At 47.4% G+C, this 27,749-nt stretch overlaps 1 protein-coding gene and 1 pseudogene across 1 annotated transcript; one reads left to right on the forward strand and one right to left on the reverse strand.

Annotated features, from left to right (window-relative positions):
* The window catches only part of LOC144603083 (zinc-binding protein A33-like), a 44,356-nt pseudogene extending 17,017 nt beyond the window's left edge, over positions 1-27,339 (forward strand).
* On the reverse strand, positions 4,897-11,953 carry LOC144602522 (zinc-binding protein A33-like). The gene is made up of 4 exons (XM_078415649.1): positions 11,543-11,953; positions 11,368-11,463; positions 10,208-10,441; positions 4,897-5,421 (listed from the first exon to the last, which is right to left on the reverse strand). The coding sequence occupies exons 1-4, from the start codon at positions 11,951-11,953 to the stop codon at positions 4,897-4,899; spliced, it is 1,266 nt and encodes a 421-aa protein (XP_078271775.1).
* Positions 27,340-27,749: the final 410 nt, after the last annotated feature.

A 27,749-nucleotide genomic window follows, 5' to 3' on the forward strand; every position in this document is an offset into this window, starting at 1 on the left:
TGCCGTTCGAACCTTTCGGTTCAGTCATTATCCCGAGTCCTGGCGTCTAAAAGCCTGTAACTTTTCCTTGAAATCCACTTTCCTGACCGTTCTCTCCCGGTTCCCCGGTCTCCCGGCACTACGCCACGTGAGATGCTGGATCCGCTCCAAAAGGGACTCCGGGTGTTTGATGACCGACACTGGGAGTCCCCTCTTCGCCATATCCTCCGTCGCCTCCTCCGCCGATCCATATACCACTGTTCCCTCCTGGTAGAAAACTCTTAACTTGGCCGGAAATGGCGTTTGAAATCTGATTTTCTTCTCCTTCAGGATTCTTTTCGCTTCGGTGTATTCCCTCCGTTTCTTTAACACATCTGGCGCATAATCGTGATCCAGGTTAACTCTCTTCTCGAGGTATTGAAATCCTCTATTCTGCCAGGCCAGTCTAAGCAGCTCCTCTTTCATCCTGTAACTTGACAACTTGGCCACCATGGACCTCGGTCGGGCATCCCCGGGTGGCTTCGACATCAGAGCTCGGTGCGCTCTCTCTACCCGTAGTTTAAAGGCGGCCGGAAGCCCCAGTCCTTCCCTCAACAAACTTTCCACAAAATCCACCATTGACGGGGAGTTCTCCTCTGCTCCCTCTTTAACTCCATGAATTCGGATATTTTCACGTCTGGAGCGGCTCTCTATATCCGTCAATTTGGCATCTAGGTATATTTGGAGTTGCAGCAACTCCGTCACCACGTCCTCTGCCACCTGTAGCCTGTTTTCAGCCGCGTCAATCCTCTCTTCCGCCTCCCCGATTCTGGTGTTCGTCTTAGTAATTTCTTCCCGAATTCCGTTCAGCTGCTCACTATTGTCCTTTCTAAACTCTCTCAACTCTTTCAATATGAGGTTGAGGTCCGCTCTCTCTCGTTCCTTATCTGGGTGCATTTGCTTATCATCGTCCTCCCTTGCACTGCTAGCTGAGGAGGCTCGGCTAGACCCCTCCCCCTCACCGTCAAAAAACTCCATCTGCGTCGACTTTTTACTCTTTCCTCTAGGCATAATCCTGACACACAATATTTACGAAACTGCCACAAAAGTTTTGGAAATATTCGAGTTGTAGTGGGTAAATATTAACTCAAAATGTCGGGAGCTCTTACCCTAATCTGCCATCTCGTGGCTCGTTCAACCGGAAGTCCCAGTCTTTCATCATAAGTCCCAGTCTTTCATCATACGTCTGTCCCGCCATCCCGGAAATTAACCTGGTGAACCTACGCTGCACTCTGGCAATAGCAATAATGTCCTTCCTCAAATTAGGAGAACAAACTTGCACACAATACTCCTCCAGGTGTGGTCTCGCCAGGGCCCTATACAACTGCAGCAGGACCTCCTTGCTCAACTCAAATCCTCTCGTAATGAAGGCAACATCCCATTGCTTTTCTTATTGGTTGTTGGACAGTTACCGGGGCGTAGCGGGGTGAGGGGGAGGGGTCTTGGTCGGGGGCTTAGGTCGAGAGAACAAGCAGATTTGGACACCGTCCAGAGAGCAGCGCCGGTGACAATAACGCAATCTAGGAGGACGAGGAAAAGGCGGAGAACAAGGGGGCAGACAAGCTGAAGAAGGGTCCCAATCTGAAACCTCGTCTCTCCAGTTCCCCCCACAGACGCTGTCCGACTCACTGAGTTACTCCAGCACTTTGTCTTTTGTTGAAGATTCCAGCATCTGCAGTCTCTTGTGACTACAGAGACAGCAAGCTCCGATTTCCTCTTTAACTTGGGATAATAAATGCTTTTGATCGGACTTGATCCAGTCTGAAGAAGGGTCTCGACCTGAAACGTCACCCATTCCTTCTCTCCCGAGATGCTGCCTGACCCGCTGAGTTACTCCAGCATTTTGTGTTTACATTCGATTTAAACCAGCATCTGCAGTTTTTATTTCCTACACTTGATCGGACTTTGTTGGCTTTAACTTGGACTAAATGGTTATTCCCTTATCGTGTTCATCTGCAACTGAACCAGCCTCTCACCAAATGGAAAGCGGCCCTGAACGACCATTTGCCTCTTTGGAGACCCTCGGACTATCTTTAATCGAACTTTACTGGACTTTATCTTGCACTAAACGTTATTCTCTTTATCGTTTACGTGTGCACAGTGAATTGCTCGATTGTAATCATGTGCAGTCTTTACCTAAGAACACTGAGGACGTCTGGTCTACCCCAACAGCTGCTGACGACATTCTACTGCTGCACCATAGAGAGCATCCTAACACAAGGCATCCCTGTGTGGTACCTCAGCTGCACGGAGGCAGAAAGGAAAGCTCTTCAGCGAGTAGTCCATAGTGCTCAGAGGACCACCGGAACACAGCTACCAGCCTTGGAGGGCATCTACAACATACGATGCCTCAGAAAAGCCACCAGCATCCACAAAGGCTCTTCACTCCCCTGCAACAGTCTGTTCGAACTTCTACCATCGGGCAGACGATACAAGGCCTTCTACGCCTGCACCTCCAGACTCAGGAACAGCTTCATTCCCAGGGCCATACTGCTATGAACCGGCCCTGCTGAGCCGGATGGTCACATCGCACAGTGAACCGGCACAGATCTACTTGCACTTTATTCTGTTTTAAAACTGTTACAATTTGTCTCGTTGGGCGGTTGTTGTTTAAATTAATTAAATTATTTCATCGTATGAGAGGCGCATTCCCAATCTCGTTGTACCCCTGTACGATGACTGCAAAGATATATTGTATTGTATTGCAAGATAATATAAGAAAAAAACTGCAGATGCTGGTACAAATCGATTTTTTCACAAAATGCTGGAGTAACTCAGCAGGTCAGGCAGCATCTCGGGAGAGGAATGGGTGACGTTTCGGGTCGAGACCCTTCTTCAGACTGATGTCAGGGGGGCGGGACAAATGAAGGATATAGGTGGAGACAGGAAGATAGAGGGAGATCTGGGAAAGGGGAGGGGAAGTGAGGGACAGACGGACTATCTAAAGTTGGAGATGTAATGTTAAAATTGTACAGGGCATTGGTGAGGCCGAATATGGAGTATGGTGTGCAGTTCTGGTCGCCAAATTATAGGAAGGATGTCGACAAAATGGAGAGGGTACAGAGGAGATTTACTAGAATGTTGCCTGGGTTTCAGCACTTAAGCTACAGAGAGAGGTTGAACAGGTTGGGTCTTTATTCTTTGGAGCGTAGAAGGTTGAGGGGGGACTTGATAGAGGTTTTTAAAATTTTAAGAGGGACGGACAGAGTTGACGTGGGTAGGCTTTTCCCTTTGAGAGTGGGGAAGATTCCAACAAGGGGACATAGCTTCAGAATTGAGGGACAAAAGTTTAGGGGTAACATGAGGGGTAACTTCTTTACTCAGAGGGTGGTGGCTGTATGGAATGGGCTTCCGGTGGAAGTGGTGGAGGCAGGCTCGATTTTATTATTTAAGAGTAAATTGGATAGGTATATGGATAAGAGGGGATTAGAGGGTTATAGTCTGAGAGCAGGTAGATGAGACTAGGTCAGAGAGAGTGGTCGGCGTGGACTGGTAAGTCCAAACGGGCCTGTTTCCTTGCTGTAGTTGTTATTATGGTTATATGGTTATAAGTCGACGTTCATACCACTGGGCTGCAAACTGCCCAGGCGAAATATGAGGTGCTGTTCGTCCAATTTCCGGTGGGCCCCACTATGGCACTGGAGGAGGCCCATGACAGAAAGGTCAGACTGGGAATGGGAGGGGGAGTTGAAGTGCTCGGCCACCGGGAGATCAGTTTTGTTAATGCGGACCAAGCGCAGGTGTTCAGCGAAGCGATCGCAGAGCCTGCGCTTGGTTTCGCCGATGTAAATAAGTTGACATCTAGAGCAGCTGATGCAATAGATGAGGTTGGAGGAGGTGCAGGTGAACCTTTGTCTCACCTGGAAAGACTGTTTGGGTCCTAGGATGGAGTTGAGGGGGGAGGTAAAGGGACAGGTGTTGCATCTCGTGCGGTTGCAGGGGAAAGTGCCTGGGGTTGGGGTGGTTTGGGTAGGAAGGGACGAGTGGACCAGGGAGTTACGGAGGGAACGGTCTCTGCGGAACGCAGAGAGGGGAGGGGATGGGAAGATATGGCCAGTGGTGGGGTCCCATTGTAGGTGACGGAAATGTTGGTGGATGATATGTTGGATCCGCTGGCTGTGGGGTGGAAGGTGAGAACGAGGGGGATTCTGTCCTTGTTGCGAGTGGGGGGAGGGGGAGCAAGAGCGGAGCTGCGGGATGTAGAAGAGACCCTAGTGAAAGCCTCATCGATAGTGGAGGAGGGGAAGCCCCGTTTCCTGAAGAACGAGGACATCTCTGATGCCCTAGTGTGAAACACCTCATCCCGGGCGTAGATGCGGCGTAGACGGAGGAATTGGGAGTAGGGGATAGACTTTTTGCAGGGGACCGGGTGGGAAGAAATGTAGTCCAGATAGCTGTGCGAGTCGGTGGGTATATAGTAAATGTCAGTCACTAGTCTGTCTCCTGTGATGGAGATGGTGAGGTCCAGAAACAGGAGGGAGATGTCGGAGATAGTCCAGGTATATTTAAGTGAAGGAGAGATATCGGAGGTCCTTCCTTCCCGCTGCTGTGAGACTGCACAAACAGCACTGCTCCCAACAGACCAGTCAACAGTAACAGTTAAGGAATACACAGTAAACTGATCACAATTTATACGTCTTTATTTTTATTTATAATGAATGTCTCCTGTTATCCACTTTGCTGCTGTAACACTGTAAATTTCCACGGTGTGGGACAATTAAATGAATTTATTTATTATCATTATTATTATCATCACAGGCGGCAGTCTAGGAATTTTATGGTCATCGATTCCCAGAACAGACTTGTTTAACAGCTAAAAGAACCGAGGTGATTTAACTATATTCCCGGTGCTGGTGAAGGATTGATAGAATTTCTTAATTACTGACACGGAGCAGAACCGGAGCAGATTCTCAGCCAGTGGTTTTCATCCCAGATCCCGAAGAAAGGATAAAGTTTCTCCGTGAATTTATTCCCGGTGAAGGTGTGGAGATGGGACTTGGTGTCCGCGTCATAAAATGAAACTGTCCCCGACTCGTAACTGAGATAAACTCCCACCCTCCCGGGGATGGGACGGGCGGGGAGAGGGGACAGAGGGGAGGTGCGTGCACCAAACTCGTCATCCCGCCGCCTGATCCTCCAGACTCCAGTCTCCGGGGTCAGTGTGATCTCTCCCTTCCTCTCCACAGACTCTGCGGCGACTCCCAGACTCCAGCGCCGACTCCCCGCCACCTCCACCTCCCAGTAATGTCTCCCCGATGTAAATCCCTCCGATCCCAGCACACACGGCCAGTATGTAAACCTCTTCCCGGTGTCAGGGAGACTCCTCCGGGTCCCGGTCCGTCTCACCCTCTTCCGATCCTCAGACACCTCGAGCAGCGCATGCGCTGTTTCCACATCCAGGGTGACGGAGACTGGGGGAGAAGCAGAGAATCAGAGAGTCCCCGGGTGTCGGGGGGAGACTCGGGCAGCGCGGCCCCGGGACCGGGGGAGAGGCCGCTCGGCCTCAGGCACAGGCCGGCGGCCAACTGAAAATTTGTCCGGAGTTTTCTTTCCCCCTCCCCCTACCACGTAAGATGGACAACAGAAATCCTTGCCGGATCTTTTTTCCCGAGGTAGAGGCGAGAGTTGTGGTATGTCGTGGGCAAGCAGATGCAATTGGGAGAGAGGAGGTAGGAGAAATGGTGGGCCGATGGGTGTGCGGGCGTGATATTGAGTGCTTTTGCTTATGGTGGTGAAAATGGGGGCTAGATTGGCGGGGCAGTTGAGGAGTTAAATGTTTACTGGAGGTAATTAAAAATGAGGAAAGATGTGACTGTGCTGGAGAGAGTCCAAAGGAGATTCACCGGGAAGTTGCCTCCATTGAAGGACTTGAATAATGCTGATTTGGATACCTAGGAGAAGTTTACAAGTTTACGAGACACAGAGAGGGGGTAGTTAGTCAGATTCAGTTCCCCATCTTAATGGTACCAAAAACAAGGTTATTGGTTTAAAGTAAGAGGATGGAGTTTTAAAGAAGACTAGACCAAGTGGGCCCAAACCTCTACTGCATTGGTGCAGCACCCTCTCCTTCCACCCTCCCCGCTCCCCTCCTCTAATCCTCCATCCCCCCACCCCACTCCTTCCACACAACCTCCCCTTCCAGCTTCCCCTCAACCCTACTCCATCCCCTTGAACCCCTCTTATCCTCCCTCCTCCACCCTCCCTCCCTCCCTAGGAGATAGATTTAAACTTTAAAATGTGAATAACAAAAAATATAACACTGATTTCAATGAAACTCCTTCCATTAGCACCAAAGGGACGACGGTGAGTAAGCTGGGCCTAAAATTGTTGTGCTATCGTGAACCGTTTTGGCTGTAGTTCAGGAACAAACAAACAAACAGGCGAGAGTTTTAGTATATAGATGTGAGGGATAAATCTCTTGCACAGAGAGTAGTTGATACCTGGAACATGCTCCCGTTGTAGGAGGTGGCATCTATTGTCTATTGTCCATACAATTCCACTCTGCGAAAAGGGTTCTGACTGTCAACCCTGTCTATGCCTCTCATAATTTAAAATAATTATAACCATGTAACCATATAACAATTACAGCATGGAAACAGGCCCGTTCGGCCCTACCAGTCCACGCCGACCACTTTCTCTGACCTAGTCTCATCTACCTGCTCTCAGACCATAACCCTCCAATCCCCTCCTATCCATATACCTTGTACTGGAGCCTAGTAGGGAAAAGGCAATTCTGGATTTAGTGTTGTGTAATGAACCTGATCTGATAAGGGGACTCGAGGTAAAAGAGCCATTAGGAGGCAGTGATCACAATATGATAAGAGTTACTCTACAAATTGAGAGGGAGAAGGGAAAATCGGAAGTGTCAGTATTACAGTATAGCAAAGGGGATTACAGAGGCATGAGGCAGGAGCTGGCCAGAATTGACTGGAATGAGGCCCTAGCAGGGAAGATGGTGGAACAGCAATGGCAGGTATTCCTGGGAATAATGCAGAAATTGCAGGATTAATTTATCCCAAAGAGGAGGTAAGATTCTAAGGGGAGTAAGAGGCACCGGTGGCTGACAAGGGAAGTCAAGGACAGCATAAAAATAAAAGGGAAGTACAACCATGCAAAGAAGAGTGGGAATCCAGAGGATTGGGACTCTTTTAAAGAGCAACAGAAGATGACCAAGAAGGCAATACGGGGAGAAAAGATGAGGTACGAGGGAAAACTAGCCAATAATATAAAGGACGATAGTAAAAGCTTTTTAGGTATGTAAAGAGGAAAAAAAATAGCCAAGGCAAACGTGGGTCCCTTGAAGACAGAAGCAGGGGAATTTATTATGGGGAACAAGGAAATGGCAGACGAATTGAACCGGTACTTTGGATCTGTCTTCACTAAGGAAGATACAAGCAATCTCCCAGATGTTCTAGTGGCAAGAGATCCTTGGGTGACGGAGGAACTGAAGGAAATCCACATTAGGCAGGAAATGGTGTTGGGTAGCCTGATGGGACTGAAGGCTGATAAATCCCCAGGTCCTGATGGTCTGCATCCCAGAGTACTTAAGGAGGTGGCGCTGGAAATTGCAGACGCATTGGTGATCATTTTCCAATGTTCTATAGATTCATCATCATATCATCATATCATATACATACAGCCGGAAACAGGCCTTTTCGGCCCTCCAAGTCCGTGCCGCCCAGTGATCCCCGTACATTAACATTATCCTACACCCACTAGGGACAATTTTTACATTTACCCAGCCAATTAACCTACATACCTGTACGTCTTTGGAGTGTGGGAGGAAACCGAAGATCTCGGAGTAAACCCACGCAGGTCACGGGGAGAACGTACAAACTCCTTACAGTGCAGCACCCATAGTCAGGATCGAACCTGAGTCTCCGGCGCTGCATTCGCTGTAAAGCAGCAACTCTACCGCTGCGCTACCGTGCCGCTCCTGTGGATTGGAGGGTAGCTAATGTTGTCCAAATTTTAAGAAAGGAGGGAGAGAGACAACGGGAAATTATAGACCAGTTCATCTTACATCAGTGGTGGGGAAGATGTTGGAGTAAATTATAAAAGACAAAATTGCGGAGCATTTGGATAGCAGTAACAGGATCGTTCAGAGTCAGCATGGATTCACGAAGGGGAAATCATGCTTGACTAATCTTCTGGAATTCTTTGAGGATGTAACTAGGAAAATGGACAGGGGAGAGCCGGTGGATGTGGTGTACCTTGACTTTCAGAAAGCCTTCAACAAGGTCCCACATAGGACAATAGTGAGCAAAATTAGAGCGCAAGGTATTGGAGGTAGGGTACTAACATGGTTAGAAAATTGGTTGACAGAAAGAAAGCAAAGAGTGGGGATAAATGGGTCCCTTTCAGAATGGCAGGCAGTAACAAGTGGGATACCGCAAGGTTCGGTGCTGGGACCGCAGCTATTTACAATATACATTAATGACTTGGATGAAGGGATTAAAAGTACTATTAGCAAATTTGCGGATGATACAAAGCTGGGTGGTAGTGTGAACTGTGAGGAAGATGCTATGAGGTTGCAGGGTGACTTGGACAGGTTGTGTGAGTGGGCGGATGCATGGCAGATGCAGTTTAATGTGGATACGTGTGAGGATATCCACTTTGGTGGTAAAAATAGGAAGGCAGAGTATTATCTGAATGGTGTCATGTTATAAAAAGGGGACGTACAAGGCAGTGAAGAAGGCCAATGGAATGTTGGCCTTAATAAGGATGAGAGGGGATCTTATTGAAACTTTTAAGATTATTAAGGGGTTGGACACGTTAGAGGTGGGAAACATGTTCCCAATGTTGGGGGAGTCCAGAACAAGGGGCCACAGTTTAACAATAAGGGGTAGGCCATTTCGAACAGATGAGGAAAAACCAGTCAGAGTTGTGAATCTGTGGAATTCTCTGCCTCAGAAGGCAGTGGAGGCCAATTCTCTGAATGCATTCAAGAGAGAGCTAGATTGAGCTCTTAAGGATAGCGGAGTCAGGGGGTATGGGGAGAAGGCAGGGACGGGGTACTGATTGAGAATGATCAGCCATGATCACATTGAATGGCGGTGCTCGCTCGAAGGGCCGAATGGCCTCCTCCTGCACCTATTGTCTATTGTGCTCCTGTGTTACCTGTGTACCAGGATCTAACATCTCCAGCTGACCATGTGTGCGTGAGGCTTCTCAGTCAGTGGGTTGGTGCAGGAATGAAACTCCAATTACAATTCAATGCTTATCCTGACCAATATTTGCATCACATAAAAACATCAATGTGTCCCACAAACCAAGTGAAATAAGTCCATATGTTTTACCTTGTTTAAAGGAGTCAAACGTTTCTATCAACTCTGCCTTCAACAAAAAGAGGTGGTTGAATTTTTCAGCCGTTATGGCACCATCTGTCACTGACAATGAATTCACATCATCACTAATCCTGCAAATATTAAATAGCTGATTACAAATTGTGCATTGATGTTTATGAGGAAATATGTTACATGCAGAGTTTCAGTGAAGAACATGCCCTACCTTCGCTTGCGAACAGCTTCCTCCTGAAATAAATAAAACACAAGACTGAATTGACCGAGACAGAACTACTGAGAGCACAAATTTCACCCAGATTATTACCTGTTAAAAATTCCCATTTCTCCACTCTCACCCCCACTGACACACAGAGAAGAATAATGATATTGCAGACATAGAACCGATGAAGGAAGTATAAAAATTATTCTAAAAATTACACGATGCTGACAGGATAGTCTGGACAGGGTGTGCGTTTCAGCCGAATAAGGGGTAGACCATTTAGAACGGAGATGAGGAGAAACTTTTTCAGCCAGAGAGTTGTGAATCTGTGGAATTCTCTGCCTCAGAAGGCAGTGGAGGCCATTTCTCTGGATGCTTTCAAGAGAGAGCAAGATAGAGCTCTTAAGGATAGCGGAGTCAGGGGGTATGGGGAGAAGGCAGGAACAGGGTACTGATTGAGAATGATCAGCCATGATCACATTGAATGGAGTTGCTGGCTCGAAGGGCAGCATGGTCTACTTCTGCACTTGTTATCTCTTGTCTATTGAATATGATGTTAGTGATGTGTAGGAAGGAACAGCAGATGCAGACAATAGACAACATAGTTGAATTTGTTTCAAATATATCAGATGTCATTTTGTGATGGTGCACATTTATATAAGCAAATTTAAATAGACTTCCTTACCTCTAGAAATTTCATGCTGTCTTTTTGTTCCATCCATTCCTGTAAACGCAGGAGTTCCTCCTGGTTAGAATTTAAATTCTCTTGAATATCCCGAAGATTTTTCTCCATTAGATTTAGAATACGCTCCTCATCTTTGCGGATATCTTTGAGGAAGTACTTTTCTTTCTCAGTGATAATCTGGTGCAGTTCAGCAAACTGGGATGTGACATGGGACTGAAGGCTGTGTGACTCTTCCTGTCAAATGAATGCTGAAGATTAACATAATATATTTCTGTTTTGTGTTTGCTTACAGAATAAGTGGCCATATAGCCCATCAGCGCCCGGTTCTCAGAATTATCTAATCAATCAAATTCTCTCCCATTTTCCTGAAACAAATGGGACAAAGGAAGGATATAGGTGGAGACAGGAAGACAGAAGGAGATCTGGGAAGGGGGAGGGGAAGAGAGGGACAGGGGAATTATCTAAAGTTGGAGAAGTCAATGTTCATACCACTGGGCTGCAGGCTGCCCAGGCGAAATTTCACAAAATTTCAGCTATTTTCTCCGCCGCTCCAGATGGCAACCTATTTACATCGACGAAACCATATAACCATATCACAATTACAGCACGGAAACAGGCCCGTTCGGCCCTACCAGTCCACGCCGACCACTTTCTCTGACCTAATTTCATCTACCTGCTCTCAGACCATAACCCTCCAATCCCCTCCCATCCATATACCTATCCAATTTACTCTTAAATAATAAAACCAAGCCTGCCTCCACCACTTCCACCGGAAGCTCATTCCACACAGCCACCACCCTCTGAGTAAAGAAGTTACCCCTTATGTTACCCCTAAACTTTTGTCCCTTATTTCTGAAGTTATGTCCCCTTGTTGGAATCTTCCCCACTCTCAAAGTGAAAAGCCTACCCACGTCAACTCTGTCCGTCCCTCTTAAAATTTTAAAAACCTCTAAAAAAATCAGGCTCGGCGAAGGCAGGAACGGGCTACTGATTGTGAATGATCAGCCATGATCACATTGGATGACGGTGCTGGCTCGAAGGGCTTCCTGCACCTATTGTCTATTGTCTATTACAGCAGCAAATTTATCCAGTCTATCCCTTATGCATTAAATGGGGGGAAAACTACACAATACCAGAAACTCCGCACAGAGTGGCCTTACCCGAACTCCGGAAATCTTCCCCTTCTGCAGCCGCTCCATTTCCTCCAACTCTGACTTCTTTTTGGTGAGAGATTGTACGGAAGATTTAACCTGATCCTGGGATCAGAGAGCAAAGGGGGTTAGACAATGACGAATCAAGCAGGTGAACGAGTGGCCATTGTGCGTTTTATTTTACCTTGCGCATTTCAACAGCTTCCCGAATCGGCATGAAGTTGTGAGACTTGTGTTCCCGCGCGTCTCTGCAGATCAGGCAGATCAGTTTCTGGTCCGTTTCACAAAACAGCTTCAGTTCTTCCTCATGTTCCTCGCAGCGAAGTTTACTTTCTTTGCGAGGCGGATTCAGGCTCAGTGTTCGAGCTTTCTCAGCCAGTCTCGCCAAGGCCCGACTCACCCTGAGGGTGCGGTCTACAAACTCCTCTCTACATTCCGGGCAGGAGTTTCTCGCCTCCCGGTCCCAACTCTGCGTGATGCAGGAGCGGCAGAAGTAGTGGCCACACTCCAGTGCCACCGGATCGGTGAAGAAATCCAAGCAAATGGGACAAACTGCCTCCTCGGTCAAACTCTCGACCTGGTCTTTCGCAGCCATCTTTACTCCGGCACTTCCTGGTTCAAAATGGGAGTGTCCACTGCGCACGCTGCCGTCTGGGGAATGAATGTTATTTGTAGACAATAGAGTCTACAAATAAGAAATAAGAAAAGGTAAATAAGAAAAAATGTCAAGCTTTATAATTATTTACTGGGTATGAATTGAGACCCCATTGGAACAAAACGTAAGTTTAATGTTCATGGTTAGTAAAAATATTGAAGAATTTAAATCCTGATTTTAATGCTAAATCTGAGTGAGGCATTGTTCTTTAGTGCTGGGGGAGGGAATGGTGGGAGGCAGAGGGATTAAATAAATTTCAGGTCAGCAAGGGTTACAGAGGAATGTCAGAAGACTGAGGTCATGGGTAAGGGGGTTACCCACAAGACCACTACTAGCAGTAAATAGCGGCTTTAATAGCCTGATATTAAAGATTGTAGCATTGTCTGTTTGTCATAAAAATATTATGATAAGACTAATTTTGTAAGGTGGTATCTGATTAAAATATCTAATTTTATTGGTTTGCCTTTTTTCCTCATATTTTCCTCCATGTTTTGACCTGATATTTACTAAGACAAATAAATATCATTAAAAATATAATGTTTTCCTTTTTAGTTTTAGTTTTGGCAGTCTCATTTTATGTTACTGAAATGCAAATTCGCACATTTTTCTTAGAGGTTCCCGTAGTTCATTACCGTATTTCCCGTAGTTCATTACCGTATATACGCTCAATATAGTTAAAACAATCATCAGTCAAGATTTTGAAAACATTTGGTATATATGTGTACTTTGTGATTACTGAAACTAATACAAATTAACAGTTTAAAAAACTGCATACATGAATAAATATTATTGCTTACATGCATTTCTTAATATGTATATAAAAAAATTGTAACAAAATGTGTATGTAACAATAAAAACGTATGTGTACATTTTGTTCATGTCTTGCGGCGCTCAAACATCTCATATCATATCATATATATACAATACAATACAATACAATACAATACAATACAATATATCTTTATTGTCATTGTACCCAGGGGTACAACGAGATTGGGAATGCGCCTCCCATACGATGCAATAATTTAGGTAATTTAGACAGCAGCAACCCAACGAAACGAAACAGTTTTGGACAGGGTAAAGTGCAAGTTGATCTATGCGTTGTGGCCATCCGGCTCAGCAGGACCGGTTCATAGCAGCTATGGCCCTGGGGATGAAGCTGTCCTGAGTCTGGAGGTGCGGGCATAGAAGGCCTTGTATCGTCTGCCCGATGGAAGGAGTTCGAACAGACTGTTGCAGGGGTGTGAAGAGTCTTTGTGGATGCTGGTGGCTTTTCTGAGGCATCGTGTGTTGTAGATGCCCTCCAAGTCTGGTAGCTGTGTTCCGATGGCCCTCTGAGCTCTATGGACTACCCGCTGTAGAGCTTTCCTTTCTGCCTCCGTGCAGCTGAGGTACCACACAGGGATGCCATGCGTTAGGATGCTCTCTATGGTGCAGCGGTAGAAGGTCGTCAGCAGCTGTTGGGGTAGACCAGACTTTTTCAGTGTTCTTAAGTAGAACAGTCTTTGTTGTGCCTTCTTGACCAGTGCAGCAGTGTTATTGGACCATGTTAGGTCCTCCGAAATGTGAGTGCCCAGAAACTTGAAGCTGGACACTCTCTCCACACTGTCCCCGTTGATAGAGATCGGGGCATATTCCCCGTTAAGTGACCTACGGAAGTTGATGATCAGCTCCTTGGTCTTGGTGGTATTTAGGGACAGGTTGTTATCCGAGCACCAGTCCGCCAGGTTCTGCACCTCCATTCTATAGTTTGTTTCATCCCCGTTGGTGATCAGCCCGATCACCGTTGTGTCATCTGCAAACTTGACAATGGTGTTGGTGTCGAATGCAGGAACACAGTCGTGTGTGAAGAGGGAGTATAGCATGGGGCTCAGAACACAGCCCTGTGGTGTGCCGGTACTCAGGGTGATAGTGGAGGACAGCTGCCTTCGGCCGGAAACAGGCCTTTTCGGCCCACCAATTCCGTGCCGCCCAGCGATCCCCGCACACTAACAGTATCCTACACCCACTAGGGACAATTTTTACATTTACCTAGCCAATTAACCTACATACCTGTACGTCTTTGGAGTGTGGGAGGAAACCGAAGATCTCGGAGAAAACCCACGCAGGTCACGGGGAGAACGTACAAACTTCTTACACTGCAGCACCCGTAGTCAGGATCGAACCCGAGTCTCCGGCGCTGCATTCACTGTAAAGCAGCAACTCTACCGCTGCACTACCGTGCCGCATCTGAACTTTATCGTATGTGGCTCTTACAATAAGCAATAGACAATAGGTGCAGGAGGAGGCCACTCGGCCCTTTGAGCCAGCACCGTCATTCATTGTGGTCATGGCTGATTATCCACAATCAATAACCCGTGCCTGCCTTCTCCCCATATCCCCTGATGCCACTAGCCCCTGGAGCTCTATCTAACTCTTTCTTAAATCCATCCAGTGATTTGGCTTCCACTGCCCTCTATTTCAGTTTCCATCTGAAGTTGCTTTAGGAAAGAAGCGACCTGCCGGCAGAATTTTTACACCTCCTTTTTCAGGAGATGTCAGTGTCAAGTCTAGGTGGCCCTTCGGCCCATCGAGTCAAGGCTAATCATTAACCATCCGTTTACATTAATACTGCACCGCGACTCCAAGACGGGCCTCACTGGTCAATAGACAATAGACAATAGGTGCAGGAGGAGGCCATTCGGCCCTTCGAGCCAAGAGGCAGAGAATTCCACAGATTCACAACACTCTGACTGGAAAAGTTTTTCTTCATCTCAGTTCTAAATGGCCTACCCCTTATTCTTATACTGTGGCCCCTTGTTCTGGAATCCCCCAACATTGGGAACATGTTTCCTGCCTCTAACGTGTCCAACCCCTTAATGATCTTATACGTTTCGATAAGATCTCCTCTCATCCTTCTAAATTCCAGTGTATACAAGCCTAGTCGCTCCAGTCTTTCAACATATGATAGTCCCGCCATTCCGGGAATTAACCTAGTAAATCTACGCTGCATGCCCTCAATAGCAAGAATATGGAGCACACAGTACTCCAGGTGCGGTCTCACTATGGCCCTGTACAACTGCAGAAGGACCTCTTTGCTCCTATGCTCAACTCCTCTTGTTATGAAGGCCAACATTCCATTGGCTTTCTTCACTGCCTGCTGTACCTGCATGCTTCCTTTCAGTGACTGATGCACTAGGACACTCAGATCTCGTTGTACGTCACCTGTTCCTAACTTGACACCATTCAGATAATACTCTGCCTTCCTATTCTTACCACCAAAATGGATAACATCACACTTATCCACATTAAAATGCATCTGCCATGCATCCGCCCACTCACACAACCTGTCCAAGTAACCCTGCAACCTCATAGCATCTTCCTCACAGTTCACACTACCACCCAGCTTTGTATCATCGTCAAATAAACTTCCGCAAGCTGAACTCTGTTTCACCTACCTCGCTCTCATCCTCCCTCTGAAATAATGTCCGCCTCTCCCTTCGTTGACCTCCACAGCCCCTCTGACCTCACTGACTACTACAACCGCACTCTCTCCTCCTGCCTCGACCAGCTTGCACCTATAAAAACCAAAACAGTTTCCTTCACCCACTCTGCTCCCTGGTTTACCCCTGAACTCCGCGTGATGAAAGCTCATGCCCGTCAACTTGAAAGACTCCGCAACAAAACAGGTCTCACAATTCACTCCCAAGCCTACAAAGACCACATACAGCACTATAAAGATGCCCTCTCCCATGCCCACTCCACCTACTACTCTCAAATAATTCACTCTGGCTCCGGAAACCCCAAAACACTCTTCTCTACAATAAACAAACTCCTCAGCCCCCTGGACACCATCTCCCAATCATTCACAGTTGACAAATGCACCACTTTCCTTTCATTCTTCCAAAGCAAAATAGACAGCATCTACAGCACCTTAACCACCAACGCACCTGCTCCCCCTCAAACCACCTGCCCCCCCTTATCCTGTCAGCCCCTGCCTCAGTTCTCCCCAATCTCCACCACCGACCTCTCTGACCTCTTCACAGGAATAAAAACTGCCACCTGCTCTCTGGACCCCATCCCCTCCAGCTTTGTCAAGGCCTGCCTTCCTGCTCTCTCTCCACTTATCACTGCAACAATAAACTCCTCCCTGTCCACTGGCATCGTCCCGCCATCCCTCAAAATCGCTGCTGTCACCCCCATTCTGAAAAAACCTGGTCTCAACCCTGACATCCCAAACAACTTCAGACCAATCTCCAACCTACCATTTCTGTCCAAAGTTTTGGAACGTGCTGTAGCTTCCCAACTCAAAAACCACCTCTCTACCATTAACCTGTATGAAACTTTCCAATCTGGATTCCGCTCCAACCACTGTACTGAAACTGCGCTCCTCAAAATCACAAACGACATTCTCCTCTCCTCCGACGCTGGCAACCTCAACATCCTCATCCTACTTGACCTCAGCGCCGCCTTTGACACCATAAATCACTCCATTCTCCTCACCCGACTTGAATCCTCCTTTCACATCACCGGCACAGCCCTATCCTGGTTCAAATCTTACCTCTCTGACAGGCACCAGTTCATCTCCATTAACAACTGTAAATCCCCCACCGCTCCCCTCCCCCAAGGTGTCCCCCAAGGCTCAGTCCTTGGCCCCCTCCTCTTCATCCTCTACCTGTTCCCCCTTGGTCAATTAATCCGCCGTCATGGTCTCAACTTCCACTGCTTCGCCGATGATATCCAGCTCCTCATCTCCACCAAGTCAATCTCTCCCACCACACACTCTACACTGACAAACTGCATGACTGAAATAAAATCTTGGCTTCAAAAAATTTCCTCAAACTCAACTGCAGCAAATCTGAAATCATCATCATTGGTCCAAAAACGCTCACCAAATCCACCCAAAACTTCATCCTCAATATTGATGGTCTCCCAGTATCCACCTCCCCTCACATCCGGAATCTTGGAATCATCTTTGATCAAACCCTCTCCTTCGACAAACACATCAAACACATCACAAAGACAGCCTTCTTCCACCTCAAAAACATTGCCCGTCTCCGTCCATCCCTCTCCTTCACAGCTGCAGAAACCCTCATCCACGCCTTCATCACCTCCCGTCTGGACTACTGCAACAGCCTCCTCTATGGCTCACCCTCAAAAATCATCAGTAAACTTCAATACATTCAAAACTCCGCTGCCCGTCTACTCACACACACCCCGATCCGTAACCATATCACCCCCGTCCTTTACAAACTCCACTGGGTCCCCATCCCCCAGAGAATCCAGTACAAAATCCTCCTCATGAACTACAAAGCCCTCCATAACCTGGCCCCATCCTACCTGACTGACCTCCTCCACAGGCACACTCCCACCTGCACCCTCCGCTCTGCTGCTGCCAATCTCCTGTCCGCCCCCATCCGGACCAAACTCAGATCCTGGGGGGACAAGGCTTTCTCCATCGCTGCTCCCACCCTATGGAACTCACTACCCCAAACCGTCAGAGACTCCTCCTCACTCACCACATTCAAAACATCACTGAAGTCTCACCTCTTCAGCACTGCCTTCAACCACTGAAGATCACCTCACCTTCTGTCTCCTTTCTCTGTTTGTTTACTTATTTATCTATTTATTCACTTCTGTATGTTCTAGAAATCCCTGTAAAGCGTCTTTGAGAGTTTGAAAAGCGCTATATAAATGTAATGCATTATTATTATTATTATTATAAGAAAATAACTGCAGATGCTGGTGCAAATCGAAGGTATTTATTCACAAAATGCTGGAGTAACTCAGCAGGTCAGGCAGCATCTCGGGAGAGAAGGAATGGGTGACGTTTCGGGTCGAGACCCTTCTTCAGACTGTGGTATTAACCCAACGATGAACAGGTGTAATATAAGTAAAAATAAATACCAATAAGTTTTTAAAAAAAAATAATTAAAAAAAATAAAAATAAAAATAAAAGTGAAAGGTGACTAGAGTTCTGGCATCGCCTGTATTAATGGTGGCCATCTTTTAACAAACGTCTGTCTTCAACTGTATTTTTGCTGTGATTTTCTCCATGACAAAGATTTTTTTTACCCTGTCTCTCCATTGCGTTATGCTGGGGGGTTGTGGCTTCTACCAGAAAACTGTCATCATTTTTTTTGCTATCAAAAGTAGAATTCTCAGTGGATAAATTAACTCTCCATCTTTCATATTGTCAGGGAGTATAGCCAGTATACAGAGTGCTGGATCTAAAGTGAAATTAATGGCCAACATCTGTTCAATCTCCTTTTGAACACTCTTCCAGAACTCCAAGAGCTTTGGGCAATCCCAAAATATATGTGTGAAGACCCCCACCATTCCACAGTCCCTCCAACATAGCTCAGATGTGTTACTATATTTTGATGTTATAGATGGAGTGTTAAAATACCGCATTTTCACCTTCCAATCAAATTCCCTCCATGTTGGACTGTTGGTTAATTTATGTCCTCCTTTGAATGATTCCTCCCATTTTTCAACCCCCATTTTTCTTTGACATCCATATTGTTATTTGATTCATGTTGTATTATTTTATACATTTTTGATATAACTCCTTTTTTTGTCTCTTCCTCTGAAAATGACATTAACAGTTCCTCTTCCCACCCGGTCCCCTGTATAAAGTCTATCCCCTACCCCCAATTCCTCCGTCTACGCCGCATCTGCGCCCGGGGTGAGGTGTTTCACACTAGGGCGTCAGAGATGTCCTCATTCTTCAGGAAACGGGGCTTCCCCTCTTCCATTATAGATGAAGCTCTCACTAGGGTCTCTTCTACATCCCGCAGCTCCGCTCTTGCTCCCCCTCCGCCAACTCGCAACAAGGACAGAATCCCCCTCGTCCTCACCTTCCACCCCACCAGCCAGCGGATCCAACAAATCATCCGCCAACATTTCCGTCACTTACAACGGGACCCCACCACTGGCCATATCTTCCCATCCCCTCCCCTTTCTGCGTTCCGCAGAGACCGTTCCCTCCGTAACTCCCTGGTCCACTCGTCCCTTCCTAACCAAACCACCTCGTCCCCGGGCACTTTCCCCTGCAACTGCAGGAGATGCAACACCTGTCCCTTTACCTCCCCCCTCAACTCTATCCAAGGCCCCAAACAGTCTTTCCAGGTGAGACAAAGGTTCACCTGCACCTCCTCCAACCTCATCTATTGCTTCCGCTGCTCAGATGTCAACTTATTCACATCGGCGAAACCAAGCGCAGGCTCGGCGATCGCTTCGCTCAACACCTGTGCTCGGTCCGCATTGACCAAACTGATCTCCCGGTGGCCGAGCATTTCAACTCCCCGTCCCATTCCCAGTCTGACCTTTCTGTCATGGGCCTCCTCCAGTGCCATAGTAAGGCCCACCGGAAATTGGAGGAACAGCGCCTCATATTTCACCTGGGCAGCTTGCAGCCCAGTTGTATGAACATCGACTTCTCCAACTTTAAATAGTTCCTCTGTCCCTCCCTTCCCCTCCTCCTTCCCAGATCTCCCTCTATCTTCCTGTCTCCACCTACATCCTTCCTTTGTCCCGCCCCCCCGTGACATCGGTCTGAAGAAGGGTCTCGACCCGAAACGTCACCCATTCCTTCTCTCCTGAGATGCTGCCCGACCTGCTGAGTTACTGCAGCATTTTGTGAATAAATACCTTCGATTTGTACCGGCATCTGCAGTTATTTTCTTATACGTAACAGTTCCTCTAATTTGGATGGTTTTTTACAAATATTCTCCCATTCCTTATGTTTCTGAAGGTAATGTCGTAGTTGTAGGAATTTATAAAAAAGTCATGAGCTGGTAGATTAAATTCCTGTGCAAGTTGTTCGAATGACTTCATGATCTGTCCATTAAACACTTGTGCGATATATAATAACCCCTTGTTTGACCAATTGTTATACCCTGAGTCCATAGTAGATGGTAAAAAATCTGGGTTTATCGCTATTTTAGGGGCCGTACAAATGGAATTCGCCAGTTTTAATTTCTTTCCTACTTCTGACCATATTTTCAATGTTCCCTTGATCCAGTCATTACCCACCCTCAGCCTCCTCTGTGCCATTTCAGTCAAGAATGGGAGTGATTCCAACGGTAATTTTGACAAGCATTTTGTTCTATTCACCATCTTTCATCCTGAACATATTCCAATCCTGAGGCCATCTTTGTCCCCATCTCCACGGCGGTGGATATCTCCGCCCATCTCACCAACGTCCTTCCTCAGCCGAATCCACCTGTCAATTGCCAAGACATGCCCTGAGTCCTTCCCCTTGCCCCTCTTTTCCAGCTCTACCCCCTCTACTCCACAAGACACAAGAAGGCTCCGGTACCGAAGCATCATCGGTACATGCCTGCTCCCGAATCCGCCATGTCTTGTGTCTCTGAATAAATGGTGCGTTTGTTCCAGGGCCATAGTTACTGCTTTCCTTACACAAGCACAGCTGCACTCTACTCTGGATCAGCAGGTATGACACTGAGCTAGTAATATTTTTCCATGTTAACTGGGCCTAATTCTCACGCAGACTCACGTAATATCTCCTCACAAGCTGGCGAAATAACTTTTGCAAGCATAGAAACATGGAAAATATGTGCAGGAGGAGGCCATTCAGCCTTTCGAGCCAGCACCGCCATTCATTGTGATCATGGCTGATTGTCCACAATCAATAACCCGTGCCTACCTTCTCCCCATATCCCTTGATTCCACTAACCCCCAGAGCTCTATCAAACTCTCTCTTAAATCCATCCAGTGATTTGGCTTCTACTGCCCTCGGTCAAGTCAAGTCAATTCAATTTTATTTGTATAGCACATTTAAAAAGAACCCACATTGACCAAAGTGCCGCACATCAGTTCAGGTACTAAGAAACGAACATACAATGGCACACAAAGATAACAGCACATACATAAACAGTTCACAGCGCCCCCTCAGAGGGCCTCAAACGCTAGGGAGTAGGAATAGGTTTTGAGCCTGGACTTAAAGGAGTCGATGGAGGGGGACATTTCTAATGGGGAGAGGGATGCTGTTCCACAGTCCAGGAGCTGCAACTGCAAAAGCAGAGAATTCCACAAATTCACAACTCTCTGGGTGAAAAAGTTCTTCTCACCTCAGTATTAAATGGCCTCCCCTTTATTCTGAGACTGTGGCCCCTGGTTCTGGACTCACCCAACATTGGGAACATTTTTCCTGCATCAAGCTTGTCCAGTCCTTTTATAATTTTACATGTTTCTATAAGATCCCCTCTCATTCTTCTAAACTCCAGTGAATACAAAGAGGTGGGGGTAAAGGTTGGTAGATGTTCTGGGTCAAGAACCTACACCAGCAGTGGAAGCCGGGATCTGTTGGCAAATTGTAACAATTTGGCTGAACTTCCTGCTGTCACGATGTGGAAATTAATTGGTCTTTCTGTTGTTATGTATTTCAGGAGGAAACTCTTCGGAAGAGGAGGTGAGGCTCGCTGTGTTGTTTTTGTAATATAACTCAGGAAACATTGGACGTTGGTCTTCTAACTGGTTGTTTAATTAATGCAGTGTGAGTGATGAAGCCCTGGCGCTGTCAGTAGCAGAGGGTGCCCTGGCCGTTGAAAGGTTCGATCACCCATTTTTGTTGAACACGGTGTTCATGGAAGTGCCCGATGGCATTACAAGAGGTAAAACCTAAAAAAAAAGCCCATTGGAGATATTGAAGTATCAGTTATATGTAAAGGGTCTATTTACTACCGGAATCAAAGGTATTTGTTCACAAAATGCAGGAGTAACTCAGCGGGTCAGGCAGCATCTCAGGAGAGAAGGAATGGGTGACGTTTCGGGTCAAGACCCTTCTTCAGACTGATGTCAGGGGCGGCGGGACAAAGGAAGGATAATGGTGGAGACAGGAAGTTAGAGGGAGAACTGGGAAGGGGGAGGGGAAGAGAGGGACAGAGGGACAGCGGTCAATGTTCATACCGCTGGGCTGCATGCTGCCCATGCGAAATATGAGGTGCTGTTCCTCCAATTTCCGGTGGGCCTCAATATTGCACTGGAGGAGGCCCATGACAGAAAGGTCAGACTGAGAGTGGGAAGGGGTGTTGAAGTGCTCAGCCACCGGGACATCAGGTTGGTTATGGCGGACTGAGCGAAGGTGTTGAGCGAAACGATTGCCGAGCCTGCGTTTGGTTTCGTCGATGTAAAGAAGTTGACATCTAAAGCAGCGGATACAATAGATGCGATTGGAGGAGGTGCAGGTGAACCTCTCTCTCACCTGGAAAGACTGTTTGGGTCCTTGGATGGAGTTGAGGGGGGAGGTAAAGGGACAGGTGTTGCATCTCCTGCGGTTGCAGGGGAAAGGAATCATCAGTCTGAAGAAGGGTCTCGACCCGAAACGTCACCCATTCCTTCTCTCCAGAGATGCTGCCTGACCCGCTGAGTTACTCCAGCATTTTGTGATACCTTTAATACCGGACTGGTGAGGCACTTCAGACACGAATTACTTCCTTTGTCCAACAGGTGTAACCCTCTCTCCATTGATACCCTCTTGATTCAACGTATGTATAACACACTTTCGAATTGTCTTCAGCCCTACTCGCCAAGGAACCTTGTAGGTCAGCAAGGGGGAGATTGAGGACAATGTGGAGAGTGGATCAAATGCATTTGAAAGTACGGACACGCAAGGCCGGTTTCATGAACACAATGGGGTTGATCTGCTAAAAGCTACTGATTTCAATGCAGTGAAGCGGGTGAATGTATGGTCACGATTACTAAAGGGATCTCTGATGTTGAAGGCATTGCAAAGACATGGTTGATAAGAGGCGAAGGACAGATAGCTCAAAGAATCAGGATCCAGGTGTTTCCGATGTGATAGGGAGGGATGTTAAAGAACTGTGCCACTGATGATAGAAAATGTCGCAACTGCATTGAGAGAGATTATCCTAGACTGACGAGGCAATAGAGTACGGATAGTGTACGGTGGTAACAAAGGTTCAATATCTGAACTGATGTGGAGGAAGGAACTACAGATGCTGCTTTAAACCGAAGATATACACACAATGCTGGAGTAACTCGCGGGACAGGCAGCATCACTGGACAGAAGGAATGTCTGACGTTTCGGGTCGAAACCCTTCTTCAGTCCGCCTCAGCCTACCTGATCTCCCAGTTGCTAAACACTTTAGCTCCCCCTCCCATTTCTACTCTGACCTTTCTGTCCTGGGCCTCCTCCACTGTCAGAGTGAGGGTTTGGAGAAACAGCACATCCTATTTCACACCCCAGCGGTATGAATATTGACTTCGCTAAATTCAAGTAACCCTTGCTTTCCCTCTCTCTCCATCCCTCCCCCTTCCCAGTTCTCCAACCAGTCTGACTGTCTCCGATTACATTTCGTCTCTGTTTGCTTTGATTCCACATATTCGTTGATCTCCAACCCCTTTGTCTCGTTTTCACACCTTACACTACCTTATATCTGTATCTCCCTCTCCCCTGACTTCAGTCTGAAGAAGGGTCTCGACCCGAATCCTCACCCATTTCTTCTATCCAGAGAGGCCGCCTTTCACGCTGAGCTAATCCAATATTTTCTGTCTATCTTCGGTTTAAACCAGCATCTGCAGTTCCTTCCTACGCAAGGGTTATTTGAAGTTATTGAGATTAATATTCATACCGCTGAGTTGTAAGATGCCCAAGTGGTATTTCGCCATGTCTGTTGCAACATATTCCAGGATATTGGGCGTGGCAAGCGAAGAGATTGCGGCAGCGTTGACTGCATTTTTGAAACCTGTTTAACAACAAACAAAGTGAGTGAATCGGCGACCAGAGGACATCGGGTTAAGATGAGGGGGTAAGGACTTAATAGGAATCTGAGTTAGGAAAAGGGGATGTACAACGATATCTGGGTGTTCTAGTGCATCAGTCACTGAAAGGAAGCATGCGGGTACAGCAGGCAGTGAAGAAAGCCAATGGAATGTTGGCCTTCATAACAAGGGGAGTTGAATATAGGAGCAAAAGGTCCTTCTGCAGTTGTACAGGGCCCTAGTGAGACCGCACCTGGAGTACTGTGTGCAGTATCCATATTTGAGGAAGGATATTCTTGCTATTGAGGGCGTGCAGCGTAGGTTTACTAGGTTAAATCCCGGAATGGCGGGACTGTCATATGTTGAAAGACTGGAGCGACTAGGCTTATATACACTGGAATTTAGAAGGATGAGTGGGGATCTTATCAAAACGTATAAGATTATTAAGGGGTTGGACACATTAGAGGCAGGAAACATGTTCCCAATGTTGGGGGAGTCCAGAACCAGGGGCCACAGTTTAAGAATAAGGGGTAGGTCCTTTAGAAACGGAGATGAGGAAAAACTTTTTCAGTCATAGAGTTGTGAACCTGTGGAATTCTCTGCCCCAGAAAGCAGTGGAGGCCAATTCTCTGAATGCATTCAAGAGAGAGGTAGATAGAGCTCTTAAGAATAGCGGAGTCAGGGGGTATGGGGAGAAGGCAGGAACGGGGTACTGATTGAGAATGATCAGCCATGATCACATTGAATGGCGGTGCTGGCTTGAAGGGCCAAATGGCCTACTCCTGCACCTATTGTCTATTGTGTCCTAACAAAGAGTGGTGGGTGTATGGAACGGGTTGCCAGAGGAGGTAGTTGGTGCACGGACTATCCTAACGTTCAAGAAAGTTAGACAGGTAGATGGATAGGACAGGTTTGGAAGGATATGGGTCAAACGCAGGCAGGTGGGACTGGTGTAGCTGGGACATGGCGGATGCTATGGGCAAGTTGAGCCGAAGGTCCTTTTTCCACGCCTTATCAGGACTAAGTTACTAATCAAGACTTTGTCGTTCTCTGCCTTAAAAATATCCATCGATTTGGCCTCCACAGCTTTTTGCTTCCATGAATTCCACAGATTCGCCACCCTGTGACTGAAGACATTAGAAATATTTGTCCTTTTATTCCGAAGCTTTCGGCTCTAATCCCAGACTGTCCTGCTAGGTAAACATCCACTCCACATCCGCTCGATCCGAATGCTGGTTTGATGTTGTTGGAGTTCTTGATGCCAATTTGTAGTCAACGCAGTCCATTATTCCCATCCCTGATTCTCCTTCCCGCAATCCCGAAACTCCTCCTCCTCGTCTTTCTATCCCACTCAGTTCCTTCCACTTCATCCGAATATGGCTCATTGTCCCCCATCACCGGGCTCACCGAGGTACAATGAAAAGCCTATGTTGTGTGCCAACCAGTCGGCAGAAAGACAATACACGATTACAATCGAGCAGCACTAATGAACAGATGCGTGATAAAGGGAACAACGTGAATAGCATGGGACCCATACACAAATAAAAACATTTCTTCCATCGAACGTGTCCAAAGGTACAGGCAGCTCGTTTTGTTACAAATACCTATGAGAGAGAAGCGAGTGTTACCGAACTTCTAAATTCATTGGGGGGGAACACTCTCCAAGACAGACGTAAAGCCCACCGTTTGACCTGTTTTTACATAATGTTTTATGGTCGGCTCGACATAGATTACCACATCTACACCAAACACAAACCCATCGGGTGTAGACGAGGGCATTCGATTCAATAGACAATAGGTGCAGGTGTTGGCCTTTCGGCCCTTCGAGCCAGCACCATCATTCAATGTGATCATGGCAGATCATTCTCAATCAGTACCCTGTTCCTGCCTTCTCCCCATAACCCCTGACTCCGCTATCCTTAAGAGCTCTATCTAGCTCTCTCTTGAATGCATTGAGAGAATTGGCCTCCACTGCCTTCTGAGGCTGAGAATTCCACGGATTAACAACTTTATGACTGAAAGAGTTTTTCCTCGTCTCCGTTCTAAATGGCCTACCCCTTATTCTTAAACTGTGGCCCCTGGTTCTGGACTCCCCCAACATTGGGAACATGTTTCCTGCCTCTAACGTGTCCAACCCCTTAACAATCTTATATGTTTCGATAAGATTCCCTCTCATCCTTCTAAATTCCGGTGTATACAAGCCTAGCCGCTCCAGTCTTTCAACATAGGACAGTCCCGCCATTCCAGGAATTAACCTAGTAAACCTTTGCTGCACGCCCTCAATAGCAAGAATATTCTTCCTCAAATTTGGAGACCACAACTGCACATAGTACCCCAGGTGCGGTTTCACTTGGGCCCAGTACAACTGCAGGAGGACCTCTTTGCTCCTATACTTAACTCCCCTTGTTATGAAGGCCAACATTCCATTGGCTTTCTTCAATTTGAGATACCAGCTACCAAGACAGATGAGTATAGCAATTCATTCTTCCCTCGCACAATTAAAGCATGGAATAGTCTTCACCCTACTGTAGTTACTCAACCAGACACAACTAAATTTAAGGCAGCTCTTCTTCTCCAAGAGGCCCTTCTACCTTAAGTCCATACCCCGCCACCTCCAGTATAAATTCCGTTTGGAATATTTCGGAGGAACAAAGAACCAAGAACCGGGCTCTGTTGCTCTGAGGGCGTCACCACATCTCGCTGTCCCCATCGTCTTCTCCCACCTCTGCACAAATGCAACTCCACCACGTCGGAAAAGGGCTTTCTTCTCCACTCGACGTTAAAACCCCGCGCAATCTTTCAGTTGGCCGACCGTTTGTGTCCGAGGCCGAGTCTCCCGACCCCCCCCCCGGGAACTCTCTGATTCTCTGCTTCTCCCCCCAGTCTCCGTCGCCCTGGATGTGGAAACAGCGCATTGGCAGCTCCACGTGTCTGATGATCGTAAGAGCATGCAATATGTCGGTGGCAGGCGAAGACTCCCTGACACCGGGAAGAGGTTTATGCAAAATATGTGCGTCCTGGGATCGGAAGGATTCACATCGGGGAGATATTACTGGGAGGTGGGGATCGGGTCAAATCAGGGCTGTAGTCTGGGAGTCGCCGCAGAGTCTGTAGACAGGAAGGGTGCGGGCGTCCTGACCCCAGAGACTGGAGTCTGGAACATCAGGCGAGATGGTAACGACGTTAATGTAGGCACCTCCCCTCCATCCCGTCTCCCCGTCCGGCCCATCCCCGGGAGGGTGGGAGTTTATCTCAGTTACGAGTCCGGGACAGTTTCATTTTACGACGCGGACACCAAGTCCCATCTCCACACCTTCACTGGAAATAAATTCACGGAGAAACTGTATCCTTTTTTCTGGACGTGGGTTGGAAACCAGTGCCTGAGAATCTGCTCCGGTTCCGCTCCGGGTGTGTGAAGGGGGTCGGGTCCCGGGACCGGCGTCAGGAGCGGGGCTCAGGGGCTGTGGGGCAGAAACCCGGTGGACAACAGGTCGGCGCTGAACGGCTCCCATTTAATCCCCAAATTCCGCGTCGTAAAAACACCAGTGAGCGCGGAAATAAAACCAGGGGGAATGTAAATGTGGGAAGAGAGAAATAAACTGCTACAGAAATCAGAGCTGTCGATCCGTTCATTTTAACGCGTTGACCGCGTCCGGCAACGGAACAGAAATTACTTTTGTGAAAATATAAAGATTGAAACAATCGCCCTTCCAGCGGGTTCGGCAGCGGCCGCGGGCGGCGGGACCTGAGCTCCGGGCTCCCCCTGATTCTAATGCCCGTCTGTGGTATAATGAAGTGGCGCTAATTTTATCCGGGTGAGGGCGGTATAGGTCCGACTGACCAGGTGTAAATAGGAAAATAACTGCAGATGCTGGGACAAATCGAAGGTATCACAAAATGCTGGAGTAACTCAGCAGGTCAGGCAGCATCTCAGGAGAGAAGGAATGGGTGACCTTTTGGGTTGAGACCCTTCTTCAGTCTGTAGTGGGGTCTCGACCCGAAACATCAC

The sequence above is a fragment of the Rhinoraja longicauda genome, chromosome 19, assembly GCF_053455715.1.
Source record: "Rhinoraja longicauda isolate Sanriku21f chromosome 19, sRhiLon1.1, whole genome shotgun sequence".
Lineage (NCBI taxonomy): Eukaryota > Metazoa > Chordata > Chondrichthyes > Rajiformes > Arhynchobatidae > Rhinoraja > Rhinoraja longicauda.